Here is a 22,872-nt window from a genome sequence, read left to right as displayed (position 1 = left end):
CGCCAAATGCGATCAAAAAAAAAAAAGTTCACTTTTTCACAAAATTTGTCACAAACTTTAGGTTTCCCACTGAAATTATTTACAAACAGCTTCTGCAATTATGGCACAAATGGTTGTAAATGCTTCTCTGGGATCCCCTTTTTTCAGAAATAGCAGACTTATATGGCTTTTGGGTTGCTTTTTGGTAATTAGAAGGCCGCTAAATGCCGCTGCGCCCCACACGTGTTTTATGCCGAGGAGTGAAGGGGTTAATTAGGGAGCTTGTAGGGAGCTTGTAGGGTTAATTTTAGCTTTAGTGTAGTGTAGTAGACAACCCCAAGTATTGATCTAGGCCCATTTTGGTATATTTTATGCCACCATTTCACCGCCAAATGCGAGCAAATAAAAAAAAAAAACGTAACATTTTTCACAATTTTAGGTTTCTCACTGAAATTATTTACAAACAGCTTGTGCAATTATGGCAGAAATTATTGTAAAAGCTTCTCTGGGATCCCCTTTGTTCAGAAATAGCAGACTTATATGGCTTTGGCGTTGCTTTTTGGTAATTGGAAGGCCGCTAAATGCTGCTGCGCACCACACGTTAATTATGCCCAGCAGTGAAGGGGTTAAATTAGGTAGCTTGTAGGGAGCTTGCAGGGTTAATTTTAGAGATCAGCCTCCCACCTGACACATCCCACCCCCTGATCCCTCCCAAACAGCTCTCTTCCCTCCCCCACCCCACAATTGTTCCCGCCATCTTAAGTACTGGCAGAAAGTCTGCCAGTACTAAATAAAAGAGGTTTTTTTTTTTTTAAAATAAAAATAATAAAGTATTTTAGCTGTGATGGACCCCTGCCTTAGCCCCAACCTCCCTGATCCCCCCTCCAGCTCTCTAACCCTCTCCCCTACCTAATTACCACCATCTTGGGTACTGGCAGCTTTCTGCCAGTACCCAGTTTGGCCCCAAAAACCCCCCAAAAAGTATTTTTATTTTATTTTTACTTAAAAAAACTATTTCTGTAGTGTAGCAGCCCCCCACAATACCCCCACCCCCACCCCCTCCCAGATCCTTTTATATTTTTTTTAAAAAAAAATCCCTTTTTTCCCCCTTTCTGCCCTCATTCATTGGTGTCAGTGTGGCTAATGGGTGCACGTGCACACGCGCACGCGCACATGCATGCTCACGTGCACACGCGTGCATCGTGCACGCGCACGCGCACCCTCACACCCGGCACTATCGCTACCAGTGCAGAGAGGGCCACAGAGGGGCTCTCTCTGCATCGGGGGCTTGTAAAATGGTATTGCAGGATGCCTCCATATCGAGGCATCACTGCAATACCCTCAGAGCTGCTGGAAGCATTTGTGATCGCTTCCAGCACTCTGTTAGACAACTGACGTACCAGGTACGTCCATTGTCATTAACTGCTTGTTAATGCATGCCGTACCTGGTACGTCAGTTGTCATTAAGGGGTTAAAATATCCAATATAATTTTTAAACAAATGTAATGTTTTTTCGTTTTTTTAAAGCATAAGCATAAAACATAGGTATTTCTTAATGCACCTTTGGTTAGCGATCAAACGAGAGGCAGAAAAGGCATTTCTAGCATGCCACATATAAGTTTGTGGGGAAAGGGAATAAGCTTGGTCATGTTATCAAACCTCTAGGTCTTAGAGCGTCTGAGTCTTTTGCTCATGCGCTAGCATTTTAATTTCAACTTGCAATACCAGCGCAAACATAAAAGCACTATTGTTTTAATTTGAGCAGTGTTTTGCACTCCACTTGTAATCTAGCCCATTATCAGCTAAGAGAAACAGTCTAAAACCCACTACTGTAATGGCGCTGCATGAATACTGCATTTTTTGCCAAAAAAAAACCCACTTAACACAAATCAGCTGATAGATTGGAATCAACCCAATGGTTAAAGTCAGCTCCAGAGCAGCAATACACCATTGGAAACTAAGTGAAAACATCTGGTGAGGCAATGACACCACAGTCCAGTAGTGGGTTGCTACTGCAGAGGATTTGTACATATGCTTTCAATAATGGATACAAAGAGAACAAAGTACATTTGATAATAGAAATGAATTTAAAAGTGTTTTAAAATGACATATTCTGTTTGAATAATGAAAGTTTAATCTTCAGTTTTATATACCTTGTACTGTTTATTTAATGTTCTACTATTTGAATCTTAAACCATACCTAATTTTAATTGTTGCATATTGAACTATTAATTTCTTGAGTCATTTACTCAACTTCTTAGTGACACCATTGTAATAATATTTAAAATAACACAGTATATTCTATAACCATAGCATACAAAAAAGAATGTTTAAAATATATGGAAAGGTTCAGCAAAGTACAAGTTTCATTGAATGAAAGTGGAATGAGTCATATAATCTAAAACTTCCAGTTAAGAGTTTTAAAGAGTTAATACACCTGGAACTGACAGTGTTCTCTAGAAAATACTTGAGTAATATTATGTTATGTATGATTTATCTACCTTTTTCTCCCCAAGAATAAGACCCACCCATGTACACACATATATATATATAAATCCAAAGCAAGCAGTGACACTCTCTGGGTTTAAATCACAGCAATCTTTAATTTGTAAATGTTTTGGGGGGTTCATCCCATCCTCAGATGTCTGATGAAGGTGTGAATTTAAAGATTGCTGGGATTTAAACCCAGAGAGTGCAACTGCTTGCTTTGGATTTATGAATTGGATTGCTGCAACCTGGTACCTAATATCTGAAGTCTGTGAGAGTGCATTCTATTTGCTATTATATATATATATATATATATATATATATATATATATATATATATATATATATATATATATATATATATGTATATATGTATATATATATATATATATATATATGTATATGTATTCCTAACATTTCTAATATCCTGTAGAATGATGTACTGGACAGTCATTGGTGACCAATCACATATTGAGGAAGCTGCAATGGATGGAACACTAAGAAGGATTTTAGTGCAGAAAAACTTGCAAAGGCCAACAGGTATGACATATTATATGTTGTATTATACAATTTAAAATATCAGTAGAATTTATATGCGTGTTATATTCTTTTAGAATTATATTTAAATAGCCTATAAAAATGTTGGTGTATAATGCCCCTTTAAGAGAAAATAATGCAAATTATGTTTTGTTTACTGTAGATAATACAACTTTAATTATATTTATTTTATCAAGAATTATTATTGTTTCTGTATTAAGAATTATATTTATTTTATTAATTATTATTACGGTTAAAAAAAAAATTATTTTTTTCCTGCTACATATTAAAAATCTATTTATGTGAATTATGATCCAGAAATAGCCAATTCACCTTCCATTCTAATCCATGAAAGTATGTGATTAAAAAAAAGATATATTCTAATCTTTTTGGAAAAAATAAAAAATTCTACAAAATTAAAGTCATTATGAATTTTTGTAAATAAATAATTTGATAAACTTGTCTAAAGGATTAGAAATTCCAATTTAGAAGGTATCACATGGGACTTGATTCAGTAAAACTGGTTTGTGAAACAGATAAGTTCCTGAAAAATGTCCCCACTTAAAAATTGCAGGATTCATAAAGATTCATGCCCACCCCTTGCTAGAGTAGCAAGTGGTTAGATAAGCTCTTTTAAAAAAATGGTTTGAAATTAGAGGAGTCTATCTTGTAATTCTGTGCTATTCTTTTAAATATAATTGTTTAACTACAGCGTTTAATTTGGAAACTTGCAATAGGACTGAAATGACAGCACTAATAGCGTTCCCTGTGTAATCCATTAAAACGATAGGATGCGCTAAACAGTTTCAGCCATGTTAAGATGCTCTAATTAAATTTTTAATGTGTAATACCATATTGTGTCTTATTCTTAGCACAATATTAAGTGGAAAATAATGCACCTGCAAATCAGCTCCACTCCACTTGAAATTTAGTCCTATATATATTAATAGCAGGACACCAATGTGATCAGCTAGAAAAGATACATTAAATAAATGAATAATTCTCAATGCATTTCAAACATAGCCCTTCAACAGATTACCAAGCATCTATGAATTTAGTCTATTGTGTGCAACTTAGATTTTGGGGGGATTTGCTTTCTATAAAATTCAAATCCATTAGAAATATCTTATTTGAATTTGTTTATCCATTTCAATTATATATATGATATTTCCAGGTCATCAAATCGTCACTTATGACTGTCAGGAGAACAAACCCTTTTGTGCTAGTGGTATTAGCTTTCTTTGTCCATTCATTTATATAGGCTTTTTATTGGCTTTTTGCAAACTTTCAGAAAAGACAGCAAATGTTAGCATTATCAAGAAATTCTTACATGTTGCTGCCATCTTTATTTTTTAATAAACTACGCTAGACAGTATTTTGGAGCATTTTAAGCAGATTTATAAAATGAACCAGAGATCTGATCTCTGGTTAATTTTATAAGAAATAATTGCTACTGCGAGCTTGCGGTAGCAATAACAAGCCACTTGTAATGACTGGTTACGTATTGCACTCCCGCAAACTGGCAAATTTGCCAATTTGCGGGTGTGCAATAATTTAGCTCTCCACTTGTAATCTAGCCCTTAGGTTTGCTTACTCATGAATGGACGACAGTAGCAAATCCAACAATCATCCTTGAGAGAATTCCCCTGTATCAAGCATTTAAAAGAGAGTTAAGTTAAGATATATTTCTTTCATGTAATTAGCAAGAGTCCATGAGCTAGTGACGTATGGGATATACATTCCTACCAGGAGGGGCAAAGTTTCCCAAACCTCAAAATGCCTATAAATACACCCCTCACCACACCCACAATTCAGTTTTTACAAACTTTGCCTCCGATGGAGGTGGTGAAGTAAGTTTGTGCTAGATTCTACGTTGATATGCGCTCTGCAGCAAGTTGGAGCCCGGTTTTCCTCTCAGCGTGCAGTGAATGTCAGAGGGATGTGAGGAGAGTATTGCCTATTTGAATGCAGTGATCTCCTTCTACTGGGTCTATTTCATAGGTTCTCTGTTATCGGTCGTAGAGATTCATCTCTTACCTCCCTTTTCAGATCGACGATATACTCTTATATATATACCATTTCCTCTGCTGATTCTCGTTTCAGTACTGGTTTGGCTTTCTACAAACATGTAGATGAGTGTCCTGGGGTAAGTAAATCTTATTTTCTGTGACACTCTAAGCTATGGTTGGGCACTTTGTTTATAAAGTTCTAAATATATGTATTCAAACATTTATTTGCCTTGACTCAGAATGTTCAACATTCCTTATTTTTCAGTCAGTTTCATATTTGGGATAATGCACTTGAATTAATCATTTTTTTTTTTTTTTTTTTTTCTTACCTTCAAAAATTTGACTCTTTTTTCCCTATGGGCTGTTAGGCTCGCGGGTGCTGAAAATGCTTCATTTTATTGCGTCATTCTTGGCGCGGACTTTTTTGGCGCAAAAAATTCTTTTCCGTGTCCGGCGTCATACGTGTCGCCGGAAGTTGCGTCATTTTTTGACGTTATTTTGCGCCAAAAATGTCGGCGTTCCGGATGTGGCGTCATTTTTGGCGCCAAAAGCATTTAGGCGCCAAATAATGTGGGCGTCTTATTTGGCGCTAAAAAATATGGGCGTCGCTTTTGTCTCCACATTATTTAAGTCTCATTTTTTATTGCTTCTGGTTGCTAGAAGCTTGTTCTTTGGCATTCTTTCCCATTCCTGAAACTGTCATTTAAGGAATTTGATCAATTTTGCTTTATATGTTGTTTTTTCTCTTACATATTGCAAGAAGTCTCACGTTGCATCTGAGTCAGAAGATACTACAGGAAAATCGCTGTCTAGTGCTGGATCTACCAAAGCTAAGTGTATCTGCTGTAAACTTTTGGTAGCTATTCCTCCGGCTGTTGTTTGTATTAATTGTCATGACAAACTTGTTAAAGCAGATAATATTTCCTTTAGTAATGTACCATTGCCTGTTGCAGTTCCCTCAACATCTAAGGTGCAGAATGTTCCTGATAACATAAGAGATTTTGTTTCTGAATCCATAAAGAAGGCTATGTCTGTTATTTCTCCTTCTAGTAAACATAAAAAATCTTTTAAAACTTCTCTCTCTACAGATGAATTTTTAAATGAACATCATCATTCTGATTCTGATGACTCTTCTGGTTCAGAGGATTCTGTCTCAGAGATTGATGCTGATAAATCTTCATATTTATTTAAAATGGAATTTATTCGTTCTTTACTTAAAGAAGTACTAATTGCTTTAGAAATTGAGGATTCTGGTCCTCTTGATACTAATTCTAAACGTTTAGATAAGGTATTTAAATCTCCTGTGGTTATTCCAGAAGTTTTTCCTGTTCCTAATGCTATTTCTGCAGTAATTTCCAAAGAATGGGATAAATTGGGTAATTCATTTACTCCTTCTAAACGTTTTAAGCAATTATATCCTGTGCCGTCTGACAGATTAGAATTTTGGGACAAAATCCCTAAAGTTGATGGGGCTATTTCTACCCTTGCTAAACGTACTACTATTCCTACGTCAGATGGTACTTCGTTTAAGGATCCTTTAGATAGGAAAATTTAATCCTTTCTAAGAAAAGCTTATCTGTGTTCAGGTAATCTTCTTAGACCTGCTATATCATTGGCTGATGTTGCTGCAGCTTCAACTTTTTGGTTGGAAACTTTAGCGCAACAAGTAACAGATCATGATTCTCATGATATTATTATTCTTCTTCAGCATGCTAATAATTTTATCTGTGATGCCATTTTTGATATTATCAGAGTTGATGTCAGGTTTATGTCTCTAGCTATTTTAGCTAGAAGAGCTTTATGGCTTAAGTCTTGGAATGCTGATATGGCTTCTAAATCAACTCTACTTTCCATTTCTTTCCAGGGTAACAAATTATTTGGTTCTCAGTTGGATTCTATTATCTCAACTGTTACTGGTGGGAAAGGAACTTTTTTACCACAGGATAAAAAATCTAAGGGTAAAAACAGGGCTAATAATCGTTTTCGTTCCTTTCGTTTCAACATAGAACAAAAGCCTAATCCTTCATCCTCAGGAGCAGTTTCAGTTTGGAAACCATCTCCGATCTGGAATAAATCCAAGCCTGCTAGAAAGGCAAAGCCTGTTTCTAAGTCCACATGAAGGTGCAGCCTTCATTCCAGCTCAGCTGGTAGGGGGCAGGTTACGTTTTTTCAAAGAAATTTGGATCAATTCTGTTCACAATCTTTGGATTCAGAACATTGTTTCAGAAGGGTACAGAATTGGTTTCAAGATGAGACCTCCTGCAAAGAGATTTTTTCTTTCCCGTGTCCCAGTAAATCCAGTGAAAGCTCAAGCATTTCTGAATTGTGTTTCAGATCTAGAGTTGGCTGGAGTAATTATGCCAGTTCCAGTTCCGGAACAGGGGATGGGGTTTTATTCAAATCTCTTCATTGTACCAAAGAAGGAGAATTCCTTCAGACCAGTTCTGGATCTAAAAATATTGAATCGTTATGTAAGGATACCAACGTTCAAGATGGTAACTGTAAGGACTATCTTGCCTTTTGTTCAGCAAGGGCATTATATATCCACAATAGATTTACAGGATGCATATCTGCATATTCCGATTCATCCAGATCATTATCAGTTCCTGAGATTCTCTTTTCTGGACAAGCATTACCAGTTTGTGGCTCTGCCGTTTGGCCTAGCTACAGCTCCAAGAATTTTTACAAAGGTTCTCGGTGCCCTTCTGTCTGTAATCAGAGAACAGGGTATTGTGGTATTTCCTTATTTGGACGATATCTTGGTACTTGCTCAGTCTTTACATTTAGCAGAATCTCATACGAATCGACTTGTGTTGTTTCTTCAAGATCATGGTTGGAGGATCAATTTACCAAAAAGTTCATTGATTCCTCAGACAAGGGTAACTTTTCTGGGTTTCCAGATAGATTCAGTGTCCATGACTCTGTCTTTAACACACAAGAGACGTCTAAAATTGATTTCAGCTTGTCGAAACCTTCAGTCACAATCATTCCCTTCGGTAGCCTTATGCATGGAAATTCTAGGTCTTATGACTGCTGCATCGGACGCGATCCCCTTTGCTCGTTTTCACATGCGACCTCTTCAGCTCTGTATGCTGAATCAATGGTGCAAGGATTACACAAAGATATCTCAATTAATATCTTTAAAACCGATTGTTCGACACTCTCTAACGTGGTGGACAGATCACCATCGTTTAATTCAGGGGGCTTCTTTTGTGCTTCCGACCTGGACTGTAATTTCAACAGATGCAAGTCTCACAGGTTGGGGAGCTGTGTGGGGATCTCTGACGGCACAAGGAGTTTGGGAATCTCAGGAGGTGAGATTACCGATCAATATTTTGGAACTCCGTGCAATTTTCAGAGCTCTTCAGTTTTGGCCTCTTCTGAAGAGAGAATCGTTCATTTGTTTTCAGACAGACAATGTCACAACTGTGGCATATATCAATCATCAAGGAGGGAATCACAGTCCTCTGGCTATGAAAGAAGTATCTCAAATTTTGGTTTGGGCGGAATCCAGCTCCTGTCTAATCTCTGCGGTTCATATCCCAGGTATAGACAATTGGGAAGCGGATTATCTCAGTCGCCAAACGTTGCATCCGGGCGAATGGTCTCTTCACCCAGAGGTATTTCTTCAGATTGTTCAAATGTGGGAACTTCCAGAAATAGATCTGATGGCGTCTCATCTAAACAAGAAAGTTCCCAGGTATCTGTCCAGATCCCGGGATCCTCAGGCGGAGGCAGTGGATGCATTTTCACTTCCTTGGAAGTATCATCCTGCTTATATCTTTCCGCCTCTAGTTCTTCTTCCAAGAGTAATCTCCAAGATTCTGAAGGAGTGCTCGTTTGTTCTGCTGGTAGCTCCGGCATGGCCTCACAGGTTTTGGTATGCGGATCTTGTCCAGATGGCCTCTTGCCAACCGTGGACTCTTCCGTTAAGACCAGACCTTCTGTCTCAAGGTCCTTTTTTCCATCAGGATCTGAAATCCTTAAATTTAAAGGTATGGAGATTGAACGCTTGATTCTTGGTCAAAGAGGTTTCTCTGACTCTGTGATTAATACTATGTTACAGGCTCGTAAATCTGTATCTAGAGAGATATATTATAGAGTCTGGAAGACATATTTCTTGGTGTCTTTCTCATCATTTTTCTTGGCATTCTTTTAGAATACCGAGAATTTTACAGTTTCTTCAGGATGGTTTAGATAAGGGTTTGTCCGCAAGTTCCTTGAAAGGTCAAATCTCTGCTCTTTCTGTTCTTTTTCACAGAAAGATTGCTATTCTTCCTGATATTCATTGTTTTGTACAAGCTTTGGTTCGTATAAAACCTGTCATTAAGTCAATTTCTCCTCCTTGGAGTTTGAATTTGGTTCTGGGAGCTCTTCAAGCTCCTCCGTTTGAACCTATGCATTCATTGGACATTAAATTACTTTCTTGGAAAGTTTTGTTCCTTTTCGCCATCTCTTCTGCCAGAAGAGTTTCTGAATTATCTGCTCTTTCTTGTGAGTCTCCTTTTCTGATTTTTCATCAGGATAAGGCGGTGTTGCGAACTTCTTTTGAATTTTTACCTAAAGTTGTGAATTCCAACAACATTAGTAGAGAAATTGTGGTTCCTTCATTATGTCCTAATCCTAAGAATTCTAAGGAGAAATCGTTGCATTCTTTGGATGTTGTTAGAGCTTTGAAATATTATGTTGAAGCTACTAAGTCTTTCCGAAAGACTTCTAGTCTATTTGTTATTTTTTCCGGTGCTAGAAAAGGCCAGAAAGCTTCTGCCATTTCTTTGGCATCTTGGTTGAAATCTTTAATTCATCTTGCCTATGTTGAGTCGGGTAAAACTCCGCCTCAGAGGATTACAGCTCATTCTACTAGGTCAGTTTCTACTTTCTGGGCGTTTAGGAATGAAGCTTCGGTTGATCAGATTTGCAAAGCAGCAACTTGGTCCTCTTTGCATACTTTTACTAAATTCTACCATTTTGATGTATTTTCTTCTTCTGAAGCAGTTTTTGGTAGAAAAGTACTTCAGGCAGCGGTTTCAGTTTGAATCTTCTGCTTATGTTTTTTCATTAAACTTTATTTTGGGTGTGGATTATTTTCAGCAGGAATTGGCTGTCTTTATTTTATCCCTCCCTCTCTAGTGACTCTTGTGTGGAAAGATCCACATCTTGGGTAATCATTATCCCATACGTCACTAGCTCATGGACTCTTGCTAATTACATGAAAGAAAACATAATTTATGTAAGAACTTACCTGATAAATTCATTTCTTTCATATTAGCAAGAGTCCATGAGGCCCGCCCTTTTTTTGTGGTGGTTATGATTTTGTATAAAGCACAATTATTCCAATTCCTTATTTTATATGCTTTCGCACTTTTTTATCACCCCACTTCTTGGCTATTCGTTAAACTGATTTGTGGGTGTGGTGAGGGGTGTATTTATAGGCATTTTGAGGTTTGGGAAACTTTGCCCCTCCTGGTAGGAATGTATATCCCATACGTCACTAGCTCATGGACTCTTGCTAATATGAAAGAAATGAATTTATCAGGTAAGTTCTTACATAAATTATGTTTTTGCTCAAAACACCCATGGACACCTTAAAATTGCTAGATTTATAAAATAAATGCAGGCCATCCAGTTACAGCCCAAAAGCATGGTGTACTGGGTCCAAGTCATCTCTTAATAGGTTTTGCAATCCATGGATATGGCAGTGAGTCAGCCAATATCAGTACAACATGTATAGGTCTCTTAGTTTCAAAAAACAATTTGACAAAGTATTTTGGGGGCTCCTGGCATTTTCATAGGGTAAGCTTTTCATAGGGTGATCACCCTTAAATGACCAACCACCTCTTTCACACCAACTTTCACATAGATCTGTTTTTTTTTTTTTCACAAGCTAGTTCCCTCTCAATCATCTTTGCTTCTTCAGATTCATCTCTGCAACAAGCTGAGCCCAATGAGAGGCTCCATTAATAAAACTCCTCTAATTCTCACACACTCAACATTTATTTACATTTAAAGCACTTTTCGTTTGTGCAAAGTAATAAAAATTAGTTTTCAACAGATCAAATTTGTAAAATTAAAAAATGTACTTTAAGAAACAGACAAAAATTAGCTTTATGGCTGAATTTATGGTGTCAAAATATCCACTTGCATTTAAAATGAAGATAAATGTACTATTTCATTGAAGATAAATTGAATAAAATTTGATTGTTTTTCTGCGGTATTACATACATTTAAAAACACCAATTCATTTTAATTCCTTTATTAAACATACTAGTTGAGCTGGTAACACAAAGTTGAAAAATCCCCAAAACCTAGTTTTTATAATGAAGAATTTGACTAATCAATGGCAACAACATAAACTCCTAACTAGTCCTTTCACTTTCAATTTCAGAGATGGCTTAGTGAAAATAACTTGGCTTATCCCCATGAGCAAAGGGTACTGATCATGTTCCAGGTTGATTCCTTTTTTTCGTTTGTTTGTTTAATATATTTTCAATTATGTCAACTGAAAAGTAATCACAGGCAAAAATTCAGCAACAACTCAAGTGATGTCATCTATGATGTCACTAGCACTCTCTTTTCATGTAAGGAGCAATGTACATTCATTAAACATCCTACCATATAGGAAATTGGATAATAAACATTTATTAGTTGCTTGAAGAAGAATCCTATTTCAACTAGAATATCTGATTCCGAAAATAATTTTTTCAATGACAATATACACTATTCTTTTTGAAACATTATGAATACATATAAAATGCAAAGCTAAATTTTACTTTTGCTTAATCTCCAAATACTTTGCTTCAAATTTGTGCACAGCCTAAAACCTTTTTAGCATATTAGATAGTGGTGGTTCTATGCAGAAAGTTTCTGAACTTTATCACGTTACTCAGAAACAACTCTATCACAGTAAAACAGTTTGCTGAGTTTATAGCTCTTAAACCTTTCCTGCAAAGACTTATCCAGAAAAAACAATTTAATAAAGGAATCTGCTGAGCTGGGACCAAGCAAATGAGAATATTTGTGTATTGGAAAATGGTGATTGATAATGCACTATAGTTTTTCTCGGTGTGGCTGGAACCTGAAGAAAAGAAAAGTAGTCACCTGCAGCTCAAAGAATTGAAGTAAAGTACAGTTTAGAGCCCTGTAAAAATGTTTTCATTGACTTTGGGTTAAGGTTATTGGAATCCTATTGTGACAGATGATTGACTCATTCTACATTCAGGGGGGAAAAATTGTATATGGATACAGTACAAATGCTTTATAAAAAATGAAATAACAAATGATGTCCCCTAAAATTTCAACATAGTCCCAATTATTGCAATACTCTCTTAAATGTTTTCATTCTTAAATTCATTCTTAAATAGAAAATACTATGGTATGGATTTTCATGAGATTTTGTTTACTTTTAAATCTGATACAGAAAAAAAAACTTTATAGCATAGTTATTCAATAGCTCAAACCTTTCAATTTGTCTAGTTATTATGTTAAATATTTATGTACACTGTAACTTGATTTCAGTAGAATGGTCAAGTAAATTAGTTTTGCATACTTTTTGTATTAAAAAAATAATAATAATAATAATAATAATAATAATAATAATAATAATTTTTAAATGCTATTTTAAATTAAACAAGGAAAATACTATCTAAAATGTACAGTATATGCTTTGTATAGGTTTATGTCTAGGCTACCCGGGCTTTCAGTTTAATTAAATGTTTTATGACACTCATAAAATAAAGACTCACCTTTACAATTTTAATAAAAATTATTTCAGAAACTTAAAGGAATTCAAAACTTTATATATATATATATATATATATATATATATATATATATATATATATATATATATATATATATATATATATATATATATATATATATATATATATATACATACATACATACATACATACATACATACATACATACATATACACACAGTCGTATGCAAAGGTTTAGGCATCCCTGACAATTTCCATGATTTTCATTTATAAATAATTGGGTGTTTGGATTATCAATTTCATTTTGATCTATGAAATAACTGAGACACAGTAATATTTCAGTAGTGAAATGAGGTTTGTTGGATTAACAGAAAATGCGCAATATGCATCAAAACAAAATTAGACAGGTGCATAAATGTGGGCACCCCAACAGAAATATCACAATAATATTTAGTAGACCCTCCTTTAGCAGAAATTACAGCCTCTAGACACTTCCTATAGCCTGTAATAAGTATCTGGATTCTGGATGAAGGTATTTTGGACCTCCTCCTTGAAAAACATCTCCAGTTCACTTAGGTTTGAAGGTTGCAGAGCATGGACAGCCCGCTTCAAATCACCCCGCAGATTTTCAATGATATTCAGGTCTGGTGACTGGGATTGCCATTCCAGAACATTGTACTTGTTCCACTGCATAAATGCCAGAGTAGATTTTGAGCAGTGTTTTGGGTCGTTGTCTTGTTGAAATATCCAGCTCCGGCGTAACTTCAACTTTGTGACTGATTCCTCAACATTATTCTCAAGTATCTGCTAATATTGAGTGGAATCCATGCGACCCTCAACTTTAACAAGATTCCCAGTAATGGCACTAGCCCCACAGCATGATGGAACATTCACCAAATTTTATTGTGGCTAGCAAGTGTTTGCTCTTTTGCCGCCATGCAAAACGCCCCTTGTTATGACCAAATAACTCAATCTTTGTTTCATCAGCCCACAGCACCTTCTTCCAAAATGAAGCTGGCTTGTCCAAATGTGTGTTTGCAGAACTCAAGCGACTCTGTTTGTGGCGTGTGTGCAGAAAAGGCTTCTTCCGCATCACTCTCCCTGAATTGTTGAATGATGCACAGTGACACCATCTGCAGCAAGATGATGTTTTAGGTCTTTGGAAGTGGTCTGTGGGCTGTTTTTGACCGTTCTCACCATCCTTTGCCTCTCCAATATTTTACTTCTGGCCTTAACAAGAACTGTGCCTGTGGTCTTCTATTTCCTCACTATGTTCCTCACAGTGGACACTGACAGCTTAAATTTCTGCAATAGCTTTTTGAAGCCTTCCCCTAAACCATAATGTTGAACGATCTTTGTGTTCAGGTTATTTCAGAGTTGTTTTGAGGCCCCCATGTTGCCACTCTTCCGAGGAGAGTCAAAGAGAACAACAATTGCAATTAGCAACCTTAAATACCTTTTCTCATGATTGGATGCACCTGTCTATGAAGTTCAAGGCTTAATGGGCTCACCAAACCAATTGTGTGTTCCAATTAATCAGTGCTAGGTAGTTACAGGTATTCAAATGTGTGTGTGTGTGTGTGTGTGTATATGTGTGTATATATATATATATATATATATATATATATATATATATATATATATATATATATATATATATATATATGAAAATAACAAGAGTATTGCATTGAGCAATGATACTTTTTTTATTGGACTAACAATACATTTATAAGTTGACAAGTTTTCAGAAGAATGAAAAGTTTTCAAGTCTGAAGCAATACTGACCAATTTGATGGAATTTAAAGATTATATATATATATATATATATATATATATATATATATATATATATATATATATATATATATATATATACTGTATATATTATCATATTTTGAAACAACTGCCATTAAGTGCAGATTTTCTTTAAATGTTTGTATTCAGCCTGTTTCATACATAAAAATAAATAAGTAGAGAGCTGAGTATTCACAGTTGACAAATCTTGGTATTTTGTAAAATAAAGTCAGGCTTATGTGTGTAACTGGAAGTTTATTTCTGATAACAAAATACCGGTATGTATAAAGTATAGTGGCTTCAGTTTCTTTCATGTAATTAGCAAGAGTCCATGAGCTAGTGACGTATGGGATATACATTCCTACCAGGAGGGGCAAAGTTTCCCAAACCTCAAAATGCCTACAAATACACCCCTCACCACACCCACAAATCAGTTTTTACAAACTTTGCCTCCTATGGAGGTGGTGAAGTAAGTTTGTGCTAGATTCTACGTTGATATGCGCTCTGCAGCAGGTTGGAGACCGGTTTTCCTCTCAGCGTGCAGTGAATGTCAGAGGGATGTGAGGAGAGTATTGCCTGTTTGAATTCAATGATCTCCTTCTACGGGGTCTATTTCATAGGTTCTCTGTTATCGGTCGTAGAGATTCATCTCTTACCTCCCTTTTCAGATCGACGATATACTCTTATATATATACCATTTCCTCTGCTGATTTTCGTTTCAGTACTGGTTTGGCTTTCTACAAACATGTAGATGAGTGTCCTGGGGTAAGTAAGTCTTATTTTCTGTGACACTCTAAGCTATGGTTGGGCACTTTTTTAATAAAGTTCTAAATATATGTATTCAAACATTTATTTGCCTTGACTCAGGATGTTCAACATTCCTTATTTTCAGACAGTCAGTTTCATATTTGGGATAATGCATTTGAATCAATCATTTTTCTTACCTTTAAAAATTTGACTTTTTTTCCCTGTGGGCTGTTAGGCTCGCGAGGGCTGAAAATGCTTCATTTTATTGCGTCATTCTTGGCGCCGACTTTTTTGGCGCAAAAAATCTTTTCTGTTTCCGGCGTCATACGTGTCGCCGGAAGTTGCGTCATTTTTGACGTACTTTTGCGCCAAAAATGTCGGCGTTCCGGACGTGGCGTCATTTTTGGCGCCAAAAGCATTTAGGCGCCAAATAATGTGGGCGTCTTATTTGGCGCTAAAAAAATATGGGCGTTGCTTTTGTCTCCACATTATTTAAGTCTCATTTTTCTTTGCTTCTGGTTGCTAGAAGCTTGTTCCTTGGCATTTTTTCCCATTCCTGAAACTGTCATTTAAGGAATTTGATCAATTTTGCTTTATATGTTGTTTTTTCTCTTACATATTGCAAGATGTCTCACGTTGCATCTGAGTCAGAAGATACTTCAGGAAAATCGCTGTCTGGTGCTGGAACTACCAAAGCTAAGTGTAGCTGTTCCTCCAGCTGTTGTTTGTATTAATTGTCATGACAAACTTGTTAATGCAGATAATATTTCCTTTAGTAATGTACCATTACCTGTTGCAGTTCCATCAACATCTAATGTTCAGAGTGTTCCTGATAACATAAGAGATTTTGTTTCTGAATCCATCAAGAAGGCTATGTCTGTTATTCCTCCTTCTAGTAAACATAAAAAATCTTTTAAAACTTCTCTTTATACAGATGAATTTTTAAATGAACATCATCATTCTGATTCTAATGACTCTTCTGGTTCAGAGGATTCTGTCTCAGAGGTTGATGCTGATAAATCTTCATATTTATTTAAAATGGAATGTATTCGTTCTTTACTTAAAGAAGTACTAATTGCTTTAGAAATTGAGGATTCTGGTCCTCTTGATACTAAATCTAAATGTTTAGATAAGGTTTTTAAATCTCCTGTGGTTATTCCAGAAGTTTTTCCTGTTCCTGGTGCTATTTCTGAAGTAATTTCCAGAGAATGGAATAATTTGGGTAATTCATTTACTCCTTCTAAATGTTTTAAGCAATTATATCCTGTGCCGTCTGACAGATTAGAATTTTGGGACAAAATCCCTAAAGTTGATGGGGCTATTTCTACCCTTGCTAAACGTACTACTATTCTTACGTCAGATGGTACTTCGTTTAAGGATCCTTTAGATAGGAAAATTGAATCCTTTCTAAGAAAAGCTTATCTGTGTTCAGGTAATCTTCTTAGACCTGCTATATCATTGGCTGATGTTGCTGCAGCTTCAACTTTTTGGTTGGAAACTTTAGCGCAACAAGTAACAGATCATGATTCTCATAATATTATTATTCTTCTTCAACATGCTAATAATTTTATCTGTGATGCCATATTTGATATTATCAGAGTTGATGTCAGGTTTATGTCTCTAGCTATTTTAGCTAGAAGAGCTTTATGGCTTAAAACTTGGAATGCTGATATGTCTTCTAAATCGACTCTACTTTCCATTTCTTTCCAGGGTAACAAATTATTTGGTTCTCAGTTGGATTCTATTATCTCAACTGTTACTGGTGGGAAAGGAACTTTTTTACCACGGGATAAAAAATCTAAGGGTAAAAACAGGGCTAATAATCGTTTTTGTTCCTTTCATTTCAACAAAGAACAAAAGCCTGATCCTTCATCCTCAGGAGCAGTTTCAGTTTGGAAACCATCTCCAGTCTGGAATAAATCCAAGCCTTCTAGAAAAGCAAAGCCAGCTTCTAAGTCCACATGAAGGTGCGGCCCTCATTCCAGCTCAGCTGGTAGGGGGCAGGTTACGTTTTTTCAAAGAAATTTGGATCAATTCTGTTCACAATCTTTGGATTCAGAACATTGTTTCAGAAGGGTACAGAATTGGTTTCAAGATAAGACCTCCTGCAAATAGATTTTTTATTTCCCGTGTCCCAGTAAATCCAGTGAAAGCTCAAGCATTTCTGAAATGTGTTTCAGATCTAGAGTTGGCTGGAGTAATTATGCCAGTTCCAGTTCTGGAACAGGGGCTGGGGTTTTATTTGAATCTCTTCATTGTACCAAAGAAGGAGAATTCCTTCAGACCAGTTCTGGATCTAAAAATATTGAATCGTTATGTAAGGATACCAACATTCAAAATGGTAACTGTAAGGACTATCTTGCCTTTTGTTCAGCAAGGGCATTATATGTCCACAATAGATTTACAGGATGCATATCTGCATATTCCGATTCATCCAGATCATTATCAGTTCCTGAGATTCTCTTTCCTGGACAAGCATTACCAGTTTGTGGCTCTGCCGTTTGGCCTAGCTACAGCTCCAAGAATTTTTACAAAGGTTTTCGGTGCCCTTCTGTCTGTAATCACAGAACAGGGTATTGTGGTATTTCCTTATTTGGACGATATCTTGGTACTTGCTCAGTCTTCACATTTAGCAGAATCTCATACGAATCGACTTGTGTTGTTTCTTCAAGATCATGGTTGGAGGATCAATTCACTAAAAAGTTCATTGATTCCTCAGACAAGGGTAACCTTTCTGGGTTTCCAGATAGATTCAGTGTCCATGACTCTGTCTTTGACAGACAAGAGACGTCTAAAATTGATTTCAGCTTGTCGAAAACTTCAGTCACAATCATTCCCTTCGGTAGCCTTATGCATGGAAATTCTAGGTCTTATGACTGCTGCATCGGACGCGATCCCCCTTTGCTCGTTTTCACATGCGACCTCTTCAGCTCTGTATGCTGAATCAATGGTGCAGGGATTACACAAAGATATCTCAATTAATATCTTTAAAACCGATTGTACGACACTCTCTAACGTGGTGGACAGATCACCATCGTTTAATTCAGGGGGCTTCTTTTGTGCTTCCGACCTGGACTGTAATTTCAACAGATGCAAGTCTTACAGGTTGGGGAGCTGTGTGGGGATCTCTGACGGCACAAGAAGTTTGGGAATCTCAGGAGGTGAGATTACCGATCAATATTTTGGAACTCATTTTTCAGAGCTCTTCAGTCTTGGCCTCTTCTGAAGAGAGAATCGTTCATTTGTTTTCAGACAGACAATGTCACAACTGTGGCATATATCAATCATCAAGGAGGGACTCACAGTCCTCTGGCTATGAAAGAAGTATCTCAAATTCTGGTTTGGGCGGAATCCAGCTCCTGTCTAATCTCTGCGGTTCATATCCCAGGTATAGACAATTGGGAAGCGGATTATCTCAGTCGCCAAACGTTGCATCCGGGCGAATGGTCTCTTCACCCAGAGGTATTTCTTCAGATTGTTCAAATGTGGGAACTTCCAGAAATAGATCTGATGGCGTCTCATCTAAACAAGAAAGTTCCCAGGTATCTGTCCAGATCCCGGAATCCTCAGGCGGAGGCAGTGGATGCATTATCACTTCCTTGGAAGTATCATCCTGCCTATATCTTTCCGCCTCTAGTTCTTCTTCCAAGAGTAATCTCCAAGATTCTGAAGGAATGCTCGTTTGTTCGGCATGGCCTCACAGGTTTTGGTATGCGGATCTTGTCCGGATGGCCTCTTGCCATCCGTGGACTCTTCCGTTAAGACCAGACCTTCTGTCGCAAGGTCCTTTTTTCCATCAGGATCTCAAATCCTTAAATTTAAAGTTATGGAGATTGAACGCTTGATTCTTGGTCAAAGAGGTTTCTCTGACTCTGTGATTAATACTATGTTACAGGCTCGTAAATCTGTATCTAGAGAGATATATTATAGAGTCTGGAAGACTTATATTTCTTGGTGACTTTCTCATCATTTTTCTTGGCATTCTTTTAGAATTCCGAGAATTTTACAGTTTCTTCAGGATGGTTTGGATAAAGGTTTGTCCGCAAGTTCTTTGAAAGGACAAATCTCTGCTCTTTCTGTTCTTTTTCACAGAAAGATTGCTAATCTTCCTGATATTCATTGTTTTGTACAAGCTTTGGTTCGTATCAAACCTGCCATTAAGTCAATTTCTCCTCCTTGGAGTTTGAATTTGGTTCTGGGGGCTCTTCAAGCTCCTCCTTTTGAACCCAGGCATTCATTGGACATTAAATTACTTTCTTGGAAAGTTTTGTTCCTTTTGGCGATCTCTTCTGCCAGAAGAGTCTCTGAATTGTCTGCTCTTTCTTGTGAGTCTCCTTTTCTGATTTTTCATCAGGATAAGGTGGTGTTGCGAACTTCTTTTGAATTTTTACCTAAGGTTGTGAATTCCAACAACATTAGTAGAGAAATTGTGGTTCCCTCATTATGTCCTAATCCTAAGAATTCTAAGGAAAAATTGTTGCATTCTTTGGATGTTGTTAGAGCTTTGAAATATTATGTTGAAGCTACTAAGTCTTTCCGAAAGACTTCTAGTCTATTTGTTATCTTTTCCGGTTCTAGAAAAGGCCAGAAAGCTTCTGCCATTTCTTTGGCATCTTGGTTGAAATCTTTAATTCATCATGCCTATGTCGAGTCGGGTAAAACTCCGCCTCAAAGGATTACAGCTCATTCTACTAGGTCAGTTTCTACTTCCTGGGCGTTTAGGAATGAAGCTTCGGTTGATCAGATTTGCAAAGCAGCAACTTGGTCCTCTTTGCATACTTTTACTAAATTCTACCATTTTGATGTATTTTCTTCTTCTGAAGCAGTTTTTGGTAGAAAAGTACTTCAGGCAGCGGTTTCAGTTTGAATCTTCTGTTTATGTTTTTCATTAAACTTTATTTTGGGTGTGGATTATTTTCAGCAGGAATTGGCTGTCTTTATTTTATCCCTCCCTCTCTAGTGACTCTTGCGTGGAAAGATCCACATCTTGGGTAGTCATTATCCCATACGTCACTAGCTCATGGACTCTTGCTAATTACATGAAAGAAAACATAATTTATGTAAGAAATTACCTGATAAATTCATTTCTTTCATATTAGCAAGAGTCCATGAGGCCCACCCTTTTTTGTGGTGGTTATGATTTTTTTGTATAAAGCACAATTATTCCAATTCCTTATTTTATATGCTTTCGCACTTTTTTCTTATCACCCCACTTCTTGGCTATTCGTTAAACTGATTTGTGGGTGTGGTGAGGGGTGTATTTGTAGGCATTTTGAGGTTTGGGAAACTTTGCCCCTCCTGGTAGGAATGTATATCCCATACGTCACTAGCTCATGGACTCTTGCTAATATGAAAGAAATGAATTTATCAGGTAAGTTCTTACATAAATTATGTTTTTCTGTGTGGAATTTCAAATGATAGAATTCTCACTGCAAAGCATGAATGGTACTGCAGTCAAACAACGTGTGTTTTATTATTAAGAGCAAGAGTTCACTGGATTTCCAAGTGATCAAACCAAAAATTCTTACAGAACAAAAAAATAAAAGAAATGAAATGTGCTACTTGTTTCAATGATTCAGGAGCATCTAAAGCCATGTGCATAATTTAACAGCAATAAGAAATACCCTACTGTGATCCAGAAGAAAGCCTACGTTTTATTATTTTATTCTATAAATTGTCCAAACTTTAATACATACTTTTATTGTCTAACATAATAGTTGATATTTTTATGTTTGTGGTTTCAGGTCTTGTGGTCGATCACTTTAGTCAGCGCTTGTATTGGGCCGATTTTGAATTGTCAGTCATTGGAACAGTTAAACTTGATGGTTCAGATTTAATTATAGCTGTCAGTAGTAGGCAAGGTAAGTGCAGTTGTCAATATATAACACTTGTAAAATTGTCAGGGTAGGAATTTCAAGCATCCTAGATATATCCATTATGTTCACTGGTTTGAAATTGTATTTAGTATTATAGATAATGTATACTTACAACTTTTGTCAAAGCTAAGCTCAATAAAATGTTTGACAATTGCAATGCAGTGCTTAAAAATACAAATTGCATCTGATCTCTGAATGTCCGACTGCTTGCTATTGTCAGTTCTGTTTTCAATTAAATAAAAAAATAAAACTGATTATATCAATTTAACAAACACCTTTAACAATAGTTAAAATTCTGGTGGAATGATGTGACCAAATTGTTTATTTATTTATATTTTAAGGACTTCTACACCCTCATAGAATTGATATTTTTGAGGATTATATCTATGGAGCGGGTCTTAAAAATGGAGCATTTCGTGTACAAAAATTTAGAAATGGTGATATTGAATTTCTTAATTTAAATGTTGAAAAAACAAAAAGTGTTTTGATCTCACACCAATACAAGCAACCAAATTGTAAGTATAGCAACATATTTGTTTACTTGAAATGTATTTGAATTTTTTTAATTGGTCTCTTAATGTTTAGCAAAAAATAGAAATGTAAGATGTAAAATGTAAGAATTTTGAAACAAATATGTAAGTATGAACAAGAATGGGTTTATTTTTACTTTTGCAAAAATATTTTTTTCCCCCCATTAACAGTGCCTAATCCATGTTTGAATATGAGGTGTGATTTTATCTGCTTGTTAAATCCTTCGGGATCATCCTGTGTTTGTCCAGAAGGAAAAATACTTTTAAATGAAACATGCACAGATCCTAACTTTGCAGGTCAGTGGTATTTAATATGCTGTAAAATAAAGCTCGCTATATGGATCAATGTGTATATACATTACATGTGCTGCTGGCGATTAAATTTCCAGAGTTACTATTTTTTTTTTTTTTTTTTATGTGGGTTGTAGATTTATGAGAGGCAAATATTGATCAATATTTGGTCATATTTTACATGAGTATTGAACCTTTTTTTAAAAAAAGTAGTTTATATGAATATTTTCCAAAATAGTTCCTAAAAGCCACAGTACAAAAAGTCCTGTTAAGCCATATAATGTCTTATAAGTAGTATTTACTATTTATTTTAAATTTTATCAAATGCTAAATATAACTAATTATCAGTGCAAGTCCCCACAATTTTATTTTCTGACCAGGTATGGGAAGCAGGAGGTTTGCTCTATTTATGTTTTGACAAACTGTCGGCCAGATTGCGAGTTTTGTGTTATGGCTGGCTCACTACTAACTTGCAAGTTATTTCCACCACTCACCTTTAATAGCGCTGCTATTACAGATTAGCAAAAAAACAGCATTTGCGGGCAATATGGCAACGTTGAGCTCCATACCGCACACAAATACCAGCGCTGCTTTGACGTGCTCGTGCACAATTTCCCCATAGACATCAATGGGGAGAGCCGGCTAAAAAAAAGCCTAACACCTGCAATCGTGGAGCGTAAAGCTCCATAACGCAGCCCCATTGATGTCTATGGGGAAAGAAAATGTATGTTTAAACTTAACACCCTAACAAAAACCCCTAATCTGCCACCCCTGACATCGCCTACACCTACATGACACTTATTAACCCCTAATCTGCCGCCCCCAATGTCGCTGCCACCTACCTACACTTATTAACCCCTAATCTGCCACCCCAAACATCACTGCCACCTACATACAGTTA

General features: G+C 36.3%; 1 protein-coding gene across 1 annotated transcript in view; it reads left to right on the top strand.

The window, feature by feature from the left end:
* Positions 1–22,872, top strand: part of LRP1B (LDL receptor related protein 1B) — a 2,715,774-nt gene that overhangs the window by 2,544,637 nt on the left and 148,265 nt on the right. Inside the window, exons 80-83 of the mRNA XM_053698264.1 lie at positions 2,900–3,006; positions 21,019–21,135; positions 21,492–21,665; positions 21,852–21,977. Coding sequence (XP_053554239.1) covers positions 2,900–3,006; positions 21,019–21,135; positions 21,492–21,665; positions 21,852–21,977 — 524 coding nt within the window. The remainder of the gene's footprint in view (positions 1–2,899; positions 3,007–21,018; positions 21,136–21,491; positions 21,666–21,851; positions 21,978–22,872) is intronic.

Source organism: Bombina bombina, chromosome 1, assembly GCF_027579735.1.
Source record: "Bombina bombina isolate aBomBom1 chromosome 1, aBomBom1.pri, whole genome shotgun sequence".
NCBI classification, from domain to species: Eukaryota; Metazoa; Chordata; class Amphibia; order Anura; family Bombinatoridae; genus Bombina; species Bombina bombina.
This window is presented reverse-complemented; position numbering and strand designations above follow the sequence as displayed.